The sequence below is a fragment of the Necator americanus genome, chromosome I (genome assembly GCF_031761385.1).
Source record: "Necator americanus strain Aroian chromosome I, whole genome shotgun sequence".
NCBI classification, from domain to species: Eukaryota; Metazoa; Nematoda; class Chromadorea; order Rhabditida; family Ancylostomatidae; genus Necator; species Necator americanus.
This window is the reverse complement of record NC_087371.1, coordinates 13,830,161-13,846,440: the sequence shown is the minus strand read 5'-3', so window position 1 is coordinate 13,846,440 and position 16,280 is coordinate 13,830,161. Positions and strand designations below refer to the sequence as shown.

The window sequence follows — 16,280 nt, the reverse complement described above, 5'->3', positions numbered from 1 at the left end:
GCATCAACTTTACCAAACCTTCCAAACAGGGTTACCAGAGGTAAGTAGCTGAGTCGTACAATGTACTACTTCCAAGAAAAAAAAAAGGACCGGAAATTGATTTCTGGATCAGGAAGGATGGAACAACTTCTATTCACATATTTCCGATTTGTATTTGCAAACTGGTGGTCCCAAAAAGCGCGTCGTCGCGAGCACAGGTCCTAGCGCGGCAGAATGGCCCCACCCAAGTACCTTAGCACCATCTAATTTTCTAAACTTGATATTGGTGGACTGATAAGGTTTTGTGGAGCAGTGGAACTCAATTTTTGCTCAATTCATTCCTTTTTGAAGGGAAATATTTCATCTCGAGGCAAAACTACTACAAACGGTTTTGGAAGGCATCAATACCAGGGAAGAACGCCACGTAGCAACTGAACTGAAGACGAAGGCTTCCTTCCAATTCCTATCTGGTTTTGTTTTATTTCTCAGTTTCCGGAGATTTACCTCGTTAGTTTTGTGTTAACGATCGATTTTTTTTATCATTGCTGTTGTTTTTTCTTATGTGAACTGTGGTGATCGTGGCACCTTTTTCACAAATTCATCGCTTGTTTTCACGTTTATTTGGTACTTTTTTCAAATTTGTTTGAATGGCAGTCACTTTATTTTTTGCCTCACATTTCTGTCATGTTTTCAATCCTTGAAAACGACAACGAAACTTCCCCAAAGATCCTTCAACCATTTTCAGATGACTGGAGACGTGATGTCGATCATCAATGGAGACACCACTGAAAAAGTTTGTGTAGGTAATATCCCTCATGGACATTACCGAAAATGTATTATTTATATTACTTGTTTCGTTCTTTGCTTGTTCCAGCGATGTAATAGATTTAGCCGAACTGGAAGTGCTGTGACCTTAATACGTGTTGAAGTTTGTAACGAACAAGTGTTTCTCTCTGTTCTTTTCTTTTACTCTCCCAAGCAGATATCTAAAATATTATACTCGAAAATTGTTTATTGGAGAGACTAAATTTCACGTTGAGCAACACATTTTGCAAAGTGAAAGCAGGTAGTGTTCATGTTTAGAACATCGAGATCAGATGTGGTACGAAGAATTGATGCTGAATCTACTGATTTGCTTATTGGAGATTCATTGAAGAAGACTAATATTCGTCATCTGAGGTGAATTCCTCGTTCCAACTCCCCAGCGGCAGTTCTTCATATCTCAGAGGAATTGAAGCTTCTCCCCCACAATATGTAACTGCTGGAGGTTCCATGGATGATTTGGAGTGCTGGATCGGTTGCAGTGCCTATCAAAGAAGGAGAATCTGAACATCTTTCTCCGATAACAGATGAACAAAATAAACAAATTCGCTTACCTCTTGCTCGTGGAGTTCTCTGTGAGAACGAATACGACTTTGTATCGTCAAATGTTCTGAATAAGGTTGCAGCACGATTTCATGACAACCTATAACTCAGGCACTCGTTAAACGCCAGTCAACAATTCAAACGTTGGTGTCAACGAAGACATCAAATGAAAAACTTCCATGGCATTGTCGAACTAACGAACCATGAGCGAATAGAGAGAAGACAATTCCTGTCAGAAGTACGAGTAATAGGCACAACAAAATACTCCACTGTTTAAATTCGTTCTGGAAAAGAAGTCTCTTACAGGGGAGAAGAAAGAGCGAAACAACAACTGAGAAAGAACCCACAGTTTTCGAGAACATTTCAACAGCAACTGGTGCCAGTACAGCTGCAAGATGGGTGTACACTTCGGTGTACGGTAAAGCAAATGAAGTAAACTAAAGCAGAAGCAAGCACAATCTTCTTTTGTGGTTAGATAACTGGGAAACAGCGAACATTACAGTACCTGTGGAACTATAGCCGTTACACTTGCGATACATCCAACTAAAAATGCGGAGAGAAATCCTAACGCGGCACTTTGAAGAAGTGCTAGTACGAGAAATTGGTCAGACGTAAGTATGAAGAACGCAAGAATGCATAATGATACACCGGAGGTTGCTAAAAGGAATGTGAAAATCTTGTTTACAGAGAAAAAGAAATAATTTTCTGGAAATAAATAAACAAACTTCACAACAATAATAACAGATGAGAATGCATACCTACAATAGAGTAGCCCTTGATAATAGTGGTCTTAGAAATACCATGTTTTCTCAATGTTAAGAAACCATAGAGGAAGACTGTACTGCTGGTGGCGTGGACGAAAAATGGCAGTGAAGAGGCAAATCCGTTCTGCGAAACAAATAAGACCAACTTTTCTTTTTGGAATAGACGTTGTGTCTTGAGAAAACCTCATTCATCAGAAATTTCGATTTGCTATAACTTATTATCTATGATTCACCTCCATTGTTGTAATAAAAGTGTAACCGGGCCAAAACGACATGAAGCACGGACAGTTGCGGAATCGAGGGGGACATTGACGAACTGCAGAGATGGGTGGTGGTAGCGAGGATCTTACACGACCCAAACCGCTACGCTCCACCGCGCCGCTTCGAGCGCAGTCTCTTACGCAACTGTCCGCTCTTCATGTCGTTTTGACCCAACTATATGCTAATTCGTGCAGTGTCATTGCAAATTACAGTGCTGACTTGACAAATTACTACGAAAGCGTTCTTGTTTTAAATTTGGTGGTAGATTGTTTTACGCTATGATATTGGCAGACGATCCAATTAGTACATTATTTATTTCTGATTATTTTCTATCATTATATTTTTTATTACTGATTATTTTTCTGCTAGAAAATTAATACTGGTAAGTTAACAATTATTTTCAATATCCTATGTCGTAGCTGTTGTTGGTGATGGATATTCTAATTCACAATGAACTAACAAGTTACTGTGTTTGGTTGTCAGCACTACTTTCTATAGTCGCATCAAATCTATTTGAAGGTACATACAGATGCAGCTGTTCTCGAAACGTGATGGTGGAGTCAGCAGGTGCGATGGACGAGAGACCTCCGGTAGGTCCACTCGGACTATAGAGATGAGTGGAAGTCCCAATCTCACGCCCCCCCCCCCCCCACGCAATTGCACCAGGCTTCAGGTCGTTCAGAACTGACTGTATATTGTTATTGTTGAGTGGAGGAAATTCCACTCAAATGTACTGATCAATGGTTTGTGTAATGACGAAGAGGCTAATTATGACGATAATAAGAAAATAAATACAAGAAGAATGAAGAATAACGAAGAAGTTATTTCTAATGTGCTAATAGAGAGACAAGTGCATAAAGTAGACTGCATAAAGGAAGCAGACTGGTAAAACGCACCCACAATATGTCAATGTTCATTATAGCATGATTGAACGTTGGCAAGTAGGCTGTGATGCAGGAAACTATGAACGATTGAGTGTAGCAGCACGCACATATTGCTATAGTGCATGGTGAAAGAAGAATCTGCAAAAGAGTGCATCTTACTCTACTTGTGAATCAGAAGTAGGATGTTCAGTGAATCAAACTGGCGCGCTCTTCAGTGCAATCGAACGCGTTGGCCCCCGGAGTCTTCCGGAGCAATCCCAACTTTTGAAAGGAGTGGAACAAAAACGAGTTTTTCCTGTCATTCTGCTATAATCTATTAATTTTATCCACAACCTTTTTAAATGGTGTTCGTGTGTTCACGTTGTTGAGCATGGCTTTTTTGAGCCTTTTCCCTCGAATATGATCCAATTCGGTCGCTGTTACATAGCTTGAGTGTCTTGGCTTATTGACTGCATACAGTTCCCACAGCACAAGAAATACGAGTCCAGTGATACCTGTAGCAAAAAGACGCCTTATTTTATGGGTGGTTTCTGACCAAAATGATGAATAGAGTAAGCCAACAACTTTCTGCTTACTCATATCTCCATTTCTTTACCATATAACTCTACAGCAATAGTCCAACCACCAAATGTGTGCAATCGGCAAATCATGGATGTAAACAGCATCGAACACGCAACACCTATCTGATTACCTAAAGAATTTATCTATTGACCGCAGTCACCGCTAAGTTTACTTTAGGTAAGGATGAAGACAACCTCTATTTTCCTAGTGCAGTTGCACAACGCACGCTCGAAGTGGACCGGTGGAGCTAGCGACTGGGATCGTAATGGGACCCTCGCTTAGTTCAAACAGAATGCAGAGAGAGGAGCGAGGGCCCTATCTCCATAACAGCCACTAATTCGACCGTGGTACGTAGAGCTACAGCCGCTTACACAAGTGCACCAATTCAGGTCGTTTTCAGCCGACTACACTCACTCCAAGTCTTGCATCTTCAAGTATTCAGAAAGAGCAAATTGATGAAAACTAGCCCAAGATGAATTCAATGATGAATGTGGGAATAGGTATACTATTAGACTGTCATAAGATTAGATTTTTCCAATTGATCCATGGTACTGTCCAAATCTGCAGGCCTGTTTGTTTTGAGGGGGGCAAATACATGCACTTCTGGAGTAAAATGTAGTTGGGTGTCCACTCTGACGTGACCGGATTGAACTGTGTATTTACTGTGATGATGCACTTACTCGACCTTCACTGAGAGCGCAAAAAACGACGATAGAACCCAAAAGGTGCAAAAAAGTCCACAGAGCACAGAAACCGTCCTCGTCGTTAAACCGTTCCATTTGCATAATTGCTGCTGCCTACTTCCTGACTCTTAATTTCAGTTTGTGAAAATTCCCGTAAAGTCACGAACCAGACGAAAGCGAACAGCCTTTTGAAGGCAGCATACCACGGATCTGGGGTGTTACGGATTTCAGGTGGAGCATCCGGTCGTACATTATGGAGACCGGGGTGGTTCCGCTCATCCCTCCCTGAATCATTGCAAGCAGCCAGCCCCCGAATGCTGTTTTGTACGATGCCTCCTATTGCAGCGCGCCACCCTTGCACGCGTAACGTCCTTTACTGTCTGTCGGGGCATTCCGAATTGATTTCCGACGAATCGTAGGGCAGAGGCGGCGCCAAGGGTGGAGCGTTGCAATAGATGGCGTCGTACAAACAGAATTCTGATGGCGGCTGCTTGCGGTGATGCAGGGAGAGATGAGCGAAACTACCCCCGTCTCCCATAATCTACGACCCCGTATACGGATACTCCACCTGAAATCCGCACCACCTCAGATTTGTGGTGTGTTGCCTTTAAACAAGCAACCCGATGGGCATTTCTAGGGCCACCAGCTCGCGAATACAAATCGAAAATATGTAAATAGAAGTTGTTGCATGCACTCTTGGTGATCGTGGATTACTATGAAATCAACTTTCGGTTCTCTTTTCTTCTTTGAAAGTAATACATTATATGACTTAGCTACTCACTTCTGGTAAGCTTGTTTGGAAGTTTTGGTAGAGTTAAAGCAGTTGTAGTTCCAGCTCTTGTTTACCTTTTTTCTTAGCAGCTTTATCCTACATCTCGTAGGCTCTCTTGGACTAATGCTTAGGTCTTAGCGCCCCGACTGGCTTAGCTATACATGTCTGGTGATGACTCCCAATTGATGACTTCCCAGATGCTTCTCAAATAGTCGAAAGACATTTAAAAGACATTGAGAAAGAAATTTAAAAGTTGCGAATGGTTTCTTTCCTCTATGGACGTTTTGGCACCTTCGATATTACAGTACGAGCACGCGAGCACAGTTCAGTCCGGTCACGTCTAAGTATCCCGCCCCAATTACATTTAACCCCAGTTCTGGACGTACCAGCACCGGTACCTATGTTTTCCTTTTGTTCGCGATGAGTGTTAAAGGCAGCACACCACGAATGTGACGTGGTGGGGATTTCAGGTGGAGTGTCCGTATACGGTGTCGTAGATTATGGAGACGGGGGTGGCTCCGCTCATCTCTTCCTAAATCACTGCAAAACCACCAAACCACGGATCTCCCTCACTAGAGGGATCACAGCCGGTTAGTCGCGAGGTTACGTGGCGCGTCCCCGGGTGGCAGATAGGAGGCTAATCGCGGACCAAAAGCGACCTTGTGCTTGCACGGGGACGTGGGTGGATTCAGGGGATGGGCTTCCTTTTTCTGCTGCGCCATTATCGGCTCATAATACCACAGTCTCCCGCATGCCGGTCCGGCCAAAAACCTGCAATCACGTGACTGGGAGGTACAAGGGAGGCGGTTTGGAGTCGCCTCCAACAAATAAGCTCCACATGTCCACTGCGGGAGAACGCAAAGTTCTCCCAAAAACTCATGGGACTAGAACCTTACAACCTGCCCATGGGTTTTAAAATTTTACGCAAAACACAGTAATAGAAAAGAGTCTCCTGATTCCGGAGGAAAGCCTGGTACGGTAGCGCCAGGTGGGACGGGGTTGTAGGAGTCATGTAGGCTACCGAAACGGAAAAGGATTAGGATGGCGATCTGTACTTATAACGCACGTACGCTTGCATCGGAAGTGGCCATCGAAGATCTGATGATGCAAGCCAAGAAGATCAAGTACGACGTCATCGGACTGACCGAGACGACGTCACCCTCTCAACGCCGTATATGAGACTGGAGAAGAACTGTTCTTAGGAACATGCGACAGTAGAGGTGTTGGTGGAGTTGGCGTCCTCGTCAACACGAGAACGGCAAAGAACATTGACTTTTTCGACCAACTTACTACCCGAATCGGACGTCTGCGGATGAGAAGATGGGGTCCAACACCAGCTTTGACTATCTTCGTCGCTTACGCTCCAATATCAAGCTACGAAAAAGAAGAAGTCGAAGCTTTCTATATGGACCTAGAGAAGTTCTACCGAGAAGATCATGCCTTCTACAAGGTCATAATTGGCGATTTCAACGCCAAAATTGGCCCAAGAAGAACGCCGGAGAAACTTCAAATCGGGACCAACGGCCTACAATGGAATGACCAGGGGGAGAGGCTCTCCGAGTTCATCATGACGACTAAGACCATAGTGACTCGCAATTCCAGAAGCCCTCCTCTCTACGCTGGACGTGGGAGTCACCCGGCGGAGGGTACCGTAATGAAATAGACCACATCATCGTCAATAAAAGGTTCTGCCTGACGGATGTCGCTGTTGTATCAAAGTTCTATACGGCATCGGACCATCGCCTCCTCCGAGGAAAATTTTCCTTCACAAGGAGAGCAGAGAAAGCCGCCAAGGTCAGGGAGAGAAATCCCAGGGCTACCATCAACTGGGATCTCTTCGCCACGCTAGCCGGCTTTTGGGAAGATTCCGCAATGGACAACATCGACAAGGAATATGACCGGCTTCTTGAACACCTTCACGACTGCGCGAAGAAGGCTGAGAGTTTTAAAACCACCAAGAGACGCCTGTCTCTTGAAACTCTTGAGCTGATACGCCAGCGTGGAGCAGCACGAGCCGCAGGGAGTCAAGAACTCACGTCCGAACTCACAAAGCTTTGCAGAGAGGCGATAAAGGAAGACCTTAAAGAGAGAAAGGCAGAAGGCAGGCTGAAGCTGCAGAGACGGGGAAAAGCATCCGCTATGCCCGTCGAGACTTCGCCAGTCGCAAGACGAGGATGACTGTTCTCCGTAACCCAAAGGGAACAGCCATTGCATCGAGAAGGGGGATGGAGAAAATCATCTACGACTTCTACTCTGATCTCTTCGACAGCCGTGTCCACTTGCACCATCTGAGGAAAGATGGACAAGTCAATCCAGAGGTTCTCCCGTCCGAAATACAACATGCCACCATGTCGGTAAAAAATCGTGCGGCACCCGGTCCCGACAGAATAAGACCAGAACACCCGAAGAGCCTTCCGTTAGTACTCATCAACACCCTGGCGAGGCTCTTCACACGTTATCTTTCGGAATGCAAGGTTCCTAAACAGTGCAAGAGCAGCAAGACCGTGTTGTTGTATAAAAAGGGAGATCCACATGACATCGGCAACTATCGTCCAATCTGCCTACTGTCCGTCATCTATAAGCTCTTTACAAGAGTGAACCTTAATAGGATTGAAAAAGTCCTGGATGAAGGACAGCCACGCGAGCAAGCAGGGTTTCGAAAAGGATTCAGCACGATTGACCGCATTCACAGTGTTTCGAAACTCATCGAGGTATCACGAGAGTACAAGATGCCGCTCTGTCTCACTTTCATCGACTTGAAGAAGGCCTTCGACTCAGTTGAAACGGAAGCGATCATGGAAGAATTGGACAACCAAGGCGTTCCTACTCAGTACATAAAGGTACTTCGAAAGCTGTAAGTAACTTCACGACCGGAATTTCGCCATTCTACAAGAACATCATCATTGACGTGAAGAGGGGGGTCCGACAGGGTGATACAATTTCACAAAATATTCACAGCCACCCTCGAGAACGCAATGCGAAAGTTGGGAATGGGACGACATGGGAGTGAAGGTTGATGGTCGGCAGCTACACCATTTGCGCTTTGCTGATGACATCGTACTGATAACACCTAGCATCAGCCAAGCGGAACGAATGCTGACCGAATTCGACGAAACATGTGGATGCATCGGTCGTCAGCTGAATCTGCAAAACACGATGTTCATGCGGATACCCCATTCACGCTCAACGGAACGAACATATCTGAATGCACCAGCTACGTTTATCTGGGTCGGGAACTAAACATGATGAACGACTTGACCCCCGAGCTGGGCAGGAGGAGACGAGCGGCTTGAGGAGCTTACAAGAGCATCGAGGATGTAGTGAAGAAGACCAGGAACACACGTGCTCACCTCTTCAACACCACCGTACTTCCTGCTTTGACCTATACTTCGGAAACCTGGGTATTTCGCAAGCAGGAAGAAAAGCGGTGAGCGTCATTGAACGCGCAATTGAGAGAGTGATGCTAGGAGTATCCCGTTTCACGCAAGTGAAGGACGGGATTCGAAGTTCTCTCCTACGTCAGCGATCGAAGATTAGAGACGCCGCCGCGTTTGCCAAGGAAAGTAAAATAAGGTGGTAAAATAAGATGCGCTTTAATGACCACCGTTGGACCAGAGCCGTGAGCGACTGGGTTCCCGCGATATTAAGCGCACTACAGGAAGATGGTCAGATTTCTTCACGAAGTCCTTCAAAGAAAAATATGATGCTCTTTGTGTCCCACGCGAAAGGAGGAACCACTGGGCTACTCTGCCACGCGATCGGGACAAATGGAAGAATTACTGGCGCCCGCTCGACCAGTTCGAAGATCAACTGGAGTCAAGGTGATTCAAGGTGATCACTGCAAATAGCCACCTCCACGCCATCTATTGCAACGCTCCACCTCTTGCGCCGTCTCCGTCCTGCGACTTGGCAAAAACCAATTCAGACCGCCCAGATAGGCAGTAATGGACGCTACGTGTGCAAGGGAGGCGCGCGGCAATAGAAGGCATCGCAAAAAACAGCATTCAGGGGCCGGCTGCTTGCAGTGATTCAGGAAGAGATGAGCGGAGCCATCCCGGTCTCCATAATCTACGACCCCGTATACGGATGCTTCACCTGAAATCCGTACCTTGCCTTGCCCCGTGCCAAATTGTTCGAGTTGTTCAGAACGCATCACGGCAGATAAGTATCAGCGTACCATATTTATCAACGGCTACTATAGATCAAAAAGAAAAGAACAAATAAATTTACCGTACCTATGAAGAGCGCAGTTATTGCTGTAATTTTCTCATGTGATGGGAACCATTTCGCCACAATGTAGACACTACAGGGAGTGACAAATCCTGAAGAACTAGTAGATATTATAGTCCTCTTGCGGATTGTCTTCGGTTTTGAGAGAGACACAAGTCGTATAAGACTGAACAAAAACAAATTTGGAAGTTTTTTTTTCACTTCTTTATCTAATTTTCTTCCTAATCGTTTCAGCCACTCCTATTTGAACATCGTGGTGTACAGTAACTGGATTGTTCTGTGCTGTGTGTGCGTGACGAAATTCCAGAAAGCAGTCAGACGGGTCCAACTGTGTTAGATAGGTGTATGCGGTGAAGTAGAGTGGGATTGACCCTACGGCATCAAGCTGGTGCGTAACGAAATTCTGGAGTTCGAGATGGAATGAGTTTTAAAGATTGAATTGAGCCGCGATGCAGTAATAAAGCGCAATAACTCCCAATGAATCTGTCAAGGAGTAAGCAAGCGAACTATTTCATTACCGTGAGGCTGCTGTGCTGCATTCCACTCCCATGTCTATTCCTCTGCCCGTTTGCCTCATACGTTGGTAACATGCCTTCTCCAAAAAGTGGAAACACGCATGCAAACGGCTGCTTAAAGGCATCACCCCACGAATCTGAGATGGTATGGGTTTCAGGTGGGTTATGCCTATACGGGGTCGTAAAATGTGGGGAAGAGGGTGATTCCGTTCAGTTCTCCCTGTATCAACGAGTTCTATTGGAGCGCGCCAGCTTTGTGCACACGCCGCATCTTCCAGCCCGTTTTTTTACGTGAATTAGGAAGAAATGGACAGAATCACCTTCTTCCCCACAATCTACGACCCGTATAGGCACAATCCAGCTGAAACGTAGCACCCCAGATTCGTAGGCTGATGCCTATAAATAATAGCTAAGAGTTTGCGTGATCTGACGTGGAATCTTATCTTTATCAGTAAGATGATGATGATCACATAATTTCATGTTAGCACACCATTCCTGTTGAGCTAATTGTTGAGTAAAATGAAGAGAAATTCAATACTCCAAATAACTCTTTCAAATTGTGGGGTTATCAAAGGAGTATAGCGGTAAAATCAAAATTGAATACTCTCCAAATATGGTACTTATGCCTTTAGAAAGAAAACCGCTTAACTCACTATAATGATGAGTTTAGTCTGTGTGTTGTGTGTGTGTCACGAAATTCGAAAAAGGGGATGCGACTGCCCCTTCGGCGTCGGATTGGTGCAGCGACGCCAAATAGGTGTATATGGATTGAGGCGGGTCCCACAACATCGGATTGGTGCGCTGACGCCAGGAAGCTATAAAATGGGATGCAACGGGTCCCACGGCGCGTGCGCTGGTGCGCCGGCGTCGTAAAGCGGTAAAATGGAATAACACAGTTCCAACGGCGTGTAATCGGTGTGCGTGGTGCAGTAGTATGGCGTAATAACGTCGTGGGCAAACCTGTTCGTCAAAAGATAAATGAGGCGTTACAACCGTTTCATATGCACAGGTCAGTGCACGTGTTCAGTTGCACCTCTACACCCCTTCGCGTATCTATTTCCGTGCAGATGTGCCTCATCTTGATAGCATGCTTTCTTCAAAAAGTGAAAACACCCATGCAAACGGCTGCTTAAATACTGGTCAACAGTTTACATGATCAGACCTGGAACTTTATGTTTGTCAGTACAATGATGTCGTTCACGTAATTTTATGTTAGAGTACCACTCTGTGATAACTGTTGAGGGAAAACATGAGGAAAACCCATACATTGAGAATTGCTTTCAAATTATGTTTAATTCAGTCTGAACGTCCGGCTAAAGCCGAACTTTCACGTCCGTCCAATCCCATTTTATAGCTTTGTGGCGTCGGCGCACCAACTCGACGCCGGTGGACCCGTCGCACCCTTCTTTTTCGAATTTCGCGACACACACACACGTGACAGAACATGCCCGTTATTACGTTATTATATAGCATGATCATGATTATATTGGAATCGAAGAAATGTTTGAAGCTGAAGTTTGTTCTTCAAATGTGGAACTGACACGCTTAGAAAGAGATCTGTAAATTCCTCATCCTAAATTTATAAAAAAAAAGGCGTTGTTAGGAAAAAGTCCTGAAGTCCGGCTTTAGCCGGACGTTTAGACTAGTGATATACATATAACACAAAACGTACCATTACCAAAACCCATCAATGCTCGAACTATAACTATCGTCAACCAATTTGGTAATGCAATTAGTAAAAACGGCATTAAAATAGATCCAGTTGAATTGAGAAGTAGACCGAATGTTAATATTCGCTTTGCATGAAATCTGGAATTATTCTGGGCGCACTTAATTGTAACGTACTTCACTAAAAAATAAACTTACCTTCCTATGAGGAAATGCGATAGAAATAATCCAATTAGCGTTGCAAAATAGTAAGTGGAGTGAATAGTCGACTGTTCGGGAACTGATAATGAGATTGCATAGAGGTCCTCAACCGTAAAAAAATATTGCATTGCAAGAAATCAATAAACTAACTGCTGTGTGGTGGTTTGGAAATTGCTGAGAAATGCATGCGAATCTAAAGTCGGATCAAAGCGTCAAGAAGTTTGGATCAGTTCCATAAGCGAGTGCAATCGAAGCCGTACGGTGTAACGCACCCTTTCGACCGCAAAGGTACTCTTGTTAGTACCAGTCATCGCTGCAGTTCGCGATGACCCCACCACGATTGCAACCGCTTTCTCGGCCGCACCACTTCGAACGCAGTCGCTTCGGCAATTGCACCTACTTCATGTTGTTTTGGCCCCACTATATTTTTCCACAGATTACGGCCGTATCAAAAGAACCTGACTTGTGGTGCAATTCTGCAAGCGGTTGTGCTCGCAATGGGACCTTTGCTAGCTCCAGCCGGGTGCCCGAGCTGTGTGAGCTTGCCATCGCACCACTCCGGGTGCCTACGTTTACGCAATCGCACCACAAGCAGGTCCTTATGATACCACCATTCATGGTGTGCGATTTCCACAGCAGTTCTCAGGTGTAGAGTCGTCTCGGCTTTAAAATACCTTCGTGTTGCTCTTTTTTCACAATGGCGCACATAGTGATTTTCTATACAACGCGTCTCTAAAGCCGGAGTTATGACTCTACAGCTAGTCGTTCAAAGCAAAAAATCGGAAACCTTTAATCGAAATGACATGATCTCTTACAGTGTTGTGATTTCTGTGAAAAAATCGATGCCATGGTGCTTCCGTAGTGCTCTCGTTCACAGCCAACACAGCTGACTCAGCTCTGGAAAAACACGTTCAACTAAACTACGTCCAAGTATTTCTGCTGCATTTCTTTTGTGTTTATTACACTTCAACGCAGAAATTTTGGTCAAAGCTGCAATATTTCGTGGGCGATCACACACAAACTAGCGCAGTTACAAATCGCTCGCGGATGGTTGCGAGCACAGCTTTGTAACCCCATATATGGCTCACTCTGAACTTGGGGGTTAAGGTGCTCTGTGGCGCAGACGGGTACGGTAGGTGCACCGGAAACGGACACGCGACAACGGAAGGCGTGGCACGAGGGACACCGACAAATCATGTGCATACTATTTCCGTGGATCAAAAACTAACCTTGTTATCATACATACAATAACCATGCTTATGCTTCCTCGAAGGCAACCAATTGTCATTGTCATCCAGCCAAGCAACATCATTTGATGGAATCGTGCCGACTGAAGTGACCACAATGCTAAATCGAAACTCATGACTCTTATCTTTGACAGCTTCTTGATGTTGTTTTCATCTATGCACACGTGCTGTAGTTGGGTCAAAACGACCTGGAGCTCGGTGTAGTTGCGTAAACTGCTGTTTTTGCAGCGGCGCGGGTAGTGCAGCGGTTGGGATCGAAGGGAGATTCCCATCGTTGCGTTTCGAGTGAAGCTAGCGATAGTCTCGGCTCAATTCCAACCGCTAGCTCTACTACGCCGCAAAGGGCGCAGGCACTTCCACAACTGCAACGAGCTTCAGATCGTTTCAACAAGACTATAACAGTGTGTAAAAGACAGCACATCATGTAACCGACGATGTGGGGTCTCTGTGGGCAAATGAGGAGCTCGGGAAGTTGATCACGATTATGAACGCGGCCGTGCTCGATCCTTTCTAATCGTCCTGAAGAACGGCATAAGAAACCCCTTAGCTCCTAAGTGGTACGTTAAAATGCGTTACGCTTGTGTCCCCTCCAGTTTCCCCTGCAGCCTATTCATAAGTTTCACGTGGATAGGCTGGTGAGGAGACGTCATTCCACCGCTTATGGACGCGGCGCGGGTACAAGGATGATGCGTTCTAACGCACTTCGTAGAAATGAACACAGTTTTCCATCCCATTTTTTAGGACAATTAAGGGAATTGAGCGTGCCTACGCTCAACTCGCAGTCTAATAAAACCCAAATGCTATGTTTATTCATAAAGACCCCAACATCGTAAATCCCGTGACACGCTGCCTTTAAAGGGAGCATACTACGAATCTGACGTGGTGAGGGAATCTCCAGGAAGAGCTAATAATGGGCGTTTTTGCTTGCTTGCTTTGCTTGCTCGTGGTTATTTGTGTTTGCCTTATCTTCACAATTTTTTCCCGCTTACACTCATCTTCAAAAGCAGAAGCAGTAGAGCGTTTTGTAGCGCATTTGCTCGTGGTTATTAGTGTTGAAGTGACTTTGAACGAGAATCAGCTTTTGGTTAGTACCAAGACAGAAGATAATATGTGCATGCAAGATTTTCACCAAATCTTCTACGAGTGTAAGCTAGGCAGGTGTGCATCGGAGACAGCTCTGAATATCAACGCTGTTCGGGGTGAGTGAAGCACCACCGATTCCACTGTACACGTTTCCTCCAAAAGTTTCGTTGTGGCGACATGAGCATTGAAGACAAGGAAGGTCACGCCCTTCTGAAGTTGATTGCTGAAGGAAATCATTGAAGAAGATCCGCTTAAGACAAAACAAGTGCGTACCAGATAACTAGGCGTCGACCATATAGTCGTTCGCCATTTGATAAAACTGGAAAGGTGAAAAGGTTGAACAAATGGGTGCCGGATGAACTGAGCGGGTCACGTTTTGAGATCTGCTCAACGCTTCTGTTATGCAAGAACGTTTTATTTCTCGATCGCATTGTTACGTGCGATGAGAAAAAATCGTCGCTTAATTCTGAGCACTCGGACCGGTCAGTGGAGATGGACATCAGTAACGGAATGCTGTGGAGGGAGACCCGTATGCAACCGCAGGGAAGTTAGCGATCACGCTTCGCCTTCACCGTTCCATTATTGTGGGCGGTGAAAATTGACAAGGTCCAGAAACTCTGCTGATCGGTACCCATAAACCTTCGGCGTTCGATCCTGCGAGAAGGAATAACATACATATAGAAATGCCTTTCTTTCTTTCTTTCTCTCTCTGTATCTCTCTCTCGCTCGAAAGGACGATCGGCACCTCTGAGACGTTCATCACTGGAAGTGGACCGAGAACATTGTGAGGATGAGGCAGTGGGTGAATTGGGATAATGAACTCAGGCCTATTCTAAAAGCCCATACCTTACACCCGAAAACGTTCAAAGACCAAGTGCACGAACGGAAAGACTCACGTTTAAAAGCTGAATGCCACATCGATTGCCCAGGATCAAGGACAGCAGGCCAAAATCGCTTTCCATCAACGACCAACGACAACGGACTAGGACAACGCCCGACCACATATAGCAAAGTGTCGAGCCACAGAACTACGGTTGGCTGGTTATCCCCTCTTTTAGATGATAGGCTAGACCTCGCACCCTCCAGTTACACGCTCTTCAGCCACCTCAAGCGCTTTCTCAATGGACAGAGGTTCAGGACCGAAGGTTGATTTGAAGAATGACTTCTTTAAATCCTGATTTCAGTCCTTCAAGAAGGCACCGACCAATTTACAGAGAGATGTCGTCAAATGGTGAATGGAGGTGGCACATACCTTCCACATTCAAATTAGCTAGTTTCTGAAATATTTACAATAAATTCATTAGAAAACTAGGACTTCTACAGCACATGCAAATTTCCACGATGTTCTATGCTGCACCTATGTACCACCTATGACAGAAAAGAGGCTCACCGGGAGGTGGAGGCAGCTGATAAGTAGACGCAGTAGCCATAAACCCGTTGATGGCACCCTGTGGAAAAAAGTAAAATTCAGGAGCAATCGCACATGTTCAGAAGTGGACAAAGGTCAAGGCGTATTAGCAAGAAGAAGTATCATTGGTAGCCATAAAGAAAATTTATGCAACGTTGGCAAAGTTGTTCTAGTTGTTTTTTGAAATGTTGGGATAAGTAAAATTAGCAAACAGTAAGATTTGATATAGTTCAAGTTGCACTCCAATCTCTCAGCCAGCGGACCATACTGTCAAGAAATTGGAGTCGATGGAAATCAAGGTGTCATTTTAAAAGATTTAGAAGGTGTAGGCATTGTTATACCACAGCTCGGTTATATCGTAGCACGAAAACATTACTCATGATCGATTGATAATTATGCGCTCTGTTTAGCCAGAAATTTGTCAAATTACGGAATCACGTGAATCCATTTTATTTTCATATTTTCGTTGAGTCTCATTATCTCTGTGCACATCTTCATACAATACAGTTGTAGTTTCGTTGATGATTACTGTTGATGAAGAGTAAGAAGATTACGCAACCGTATCAATTTTTGGCTCCGAAGCAGAAAGAAGGAATTTCTGTTCCAGTTCAGCTTTAAAGGATTCTGCCCCGTCGACTCAACACATCCGCAATTAAAAT

The 16,280-nt window shown here is 45.0% G+C and overlaps 5 protein-coding genes across 14 annotated transcripts; 3 read left to right on the top strand and 2 right to left on the bottom strand.

Moving 5' to 3' along the window:
• Positions 1–720: 720 nt before the first annotated feature.
• On the bottom strand, positions 721–6,405 carry RB195_005463 (uncharacterized protein; the record flags this gene model as incomplete). Of its 4 annotated transcripts, XM_064177976.1 has the most annotated exons (14): positions 721–764; positions 829–891; positions 1,178–1,286; positions 1,356–1,444; positions 1,547–1,628; positions 1,692–1,781; positions 1,850–2,001; positions 2,103–2,232; positions 3,266–3,391; positions 3,587–3,747; positions 3,849–3,944; positions 4,495–4,499; positions 4,665–4,782; positions 4,969–5,035. In XM_064177976.1, the coding sequence occupies 14 exons, from the start codon at positions 5,033–5,035 to the stop codon at positions 721–723; spliced, it is 1,332 nt and encodes a 443-aa protein (XP_064035070.1). The 4 variants fall into 4 exon arrangements, with proteins under 4 accessions (XP_064035070.1, XP_064035071.1, XP_064035072.1 ...); XM_064177977.1 differs by lacking the exons at positions 3,849–3,944; positions 4,495–4,499; positions 4,665–4,782; positions 4,969–5,035 and adding an exon at positions 3,829–3,832; XM_064177975.1 differs by lacking the exons at positions 721–764; positions 829–891; positions 3,849–3,944; ... (1 more) ...; positions 4,665–4,782; positions 4,969–5,035 and adding an exon at positions 3,829–3,832 and having other exon boundaries at positions 1,140–1,286.
• On the top strand, positions 6,311–7,447 carry RB195_005461 (uncharacterized protein; the record flags this gene model as incomplete). 3 transcript variants are annotated; one of them, XM_064177972.1, is made up of 3 exons in its annotated part: positions 6,311–6,423; positions 6,485–6,719; positions 6,872–7,447. In XM_064177972.1, 3 exons carry the CDS (start codon positions 6,311–6,313, stop codon positions 7,445–7,447), a joined length of 924 nt encoding a protein of 307 aa, XP_064035066.1. The 3 variants fall into 3 exon arrangements, with proteins under 3 accessions (XP_064035066.1, XP_064035068.1, XP_064035067.1); XM_064177973.1 differs by having other exon boundaries at positions 6,485–6,932; XM_064177971.1 differs by lacking the exons at positions 6,311–6,423; positions 6,485–6,719 and having other exon boundaries at positions 7,142–7,447.
• Positions 6,582–6,932, top strand: RB195_005462 (uncharacterized protein; the record flags this gene model as incomplete). The annotated part of the gene is made up of 1 exon (XM_013436850.2): positions 6,582–6,932. The coding sequence occupies one exon, from the start codon at positions 6,582–6,584 to the stop codon at positions 6,930–6,932; it is 351 nt and encodes a 116-aa protein (XP_013292304.2).
• Positions 7,448–7,494: 47 nt separating the features above from the next.
• On the top strand, positions 7,495–8,509 carry RB195_005460 (uncharacterized protein; the record flags this gene model as incomplete). 2 transcript variants are annotated; one of them, XM_064177970.1, is made up of 2 exons in its annotated part: positions 7,495–8,109; positions 8,228–8,509. In XM_064177970.1, the coding sequence occupies 2 exons, from the start codon at positions 7,495–7,497 to the stop codon at positions 8,507–8,509; spliced, it is 897 nt and encodes a 298-aa protein (XP_064035064.1). The 2 variants fall into 2 exon arrangements, with proteins under 2 accessions (XP_064035064.1, XP_064035065.1); XM_064177969.1 differs by lacking the exon at positions 8,228–8,509 and having other exon boundaries at positions 7,495–8,127.
• On the bottom strand, positions 8,297–15,643 carry RB195_005459 (uncharacterized protein; the record flags this gene model as incomplete). Of its 4 annotated transcripts, XM_064177965.1 has the most annotated exons (11): positions 8,297–8,413; positions 8,572–8,666; positions 9,505–9,591; positions 11,687–11,823; positions 11,881–11,962; positions 12,034–12,076; positions 12,156–12,279; positions 12,342–12,546; positions 12,671–12,780; positions 13,113–13,230; positions 15,604–15,643. In XM_064177965.1, the coding sequence occupies 11 exons, from the start codon at positions 15,641–15,643 to the stop codon at positions 8,297–8,299; spliced, it is 1,158 nt and encodes a 385-aa protein (XP_064035060.1). The 4 variants fall into 4 exon arrangements, with proteins under 4 accessions (XP_064035060.1, XP_064035061.1, XP_064035063.1 ...); XM_064177968.1 differs by lacking the exons at positions 12,034–12,076; positions 12,156–12,279; positions 12,342–12,546 and having other exon boundaries at positions 8,572–8,651; positions 11,881–11,987; positions 12,699–12,780; XM_064177967.1 differs by lacking the exons at positions 8,297–8,413; positions 8,572–8,666; positions 9,505–9,591; ... (2 more) ...; positions 13,113–13,230; positions 15,604–15,643 and adding an exon at positions 11,163–11,176 and having other exon boundaries at positions 12,156–12,194.
• Positions 15,644–16,280: the final 637 nt, after the last annotated feature.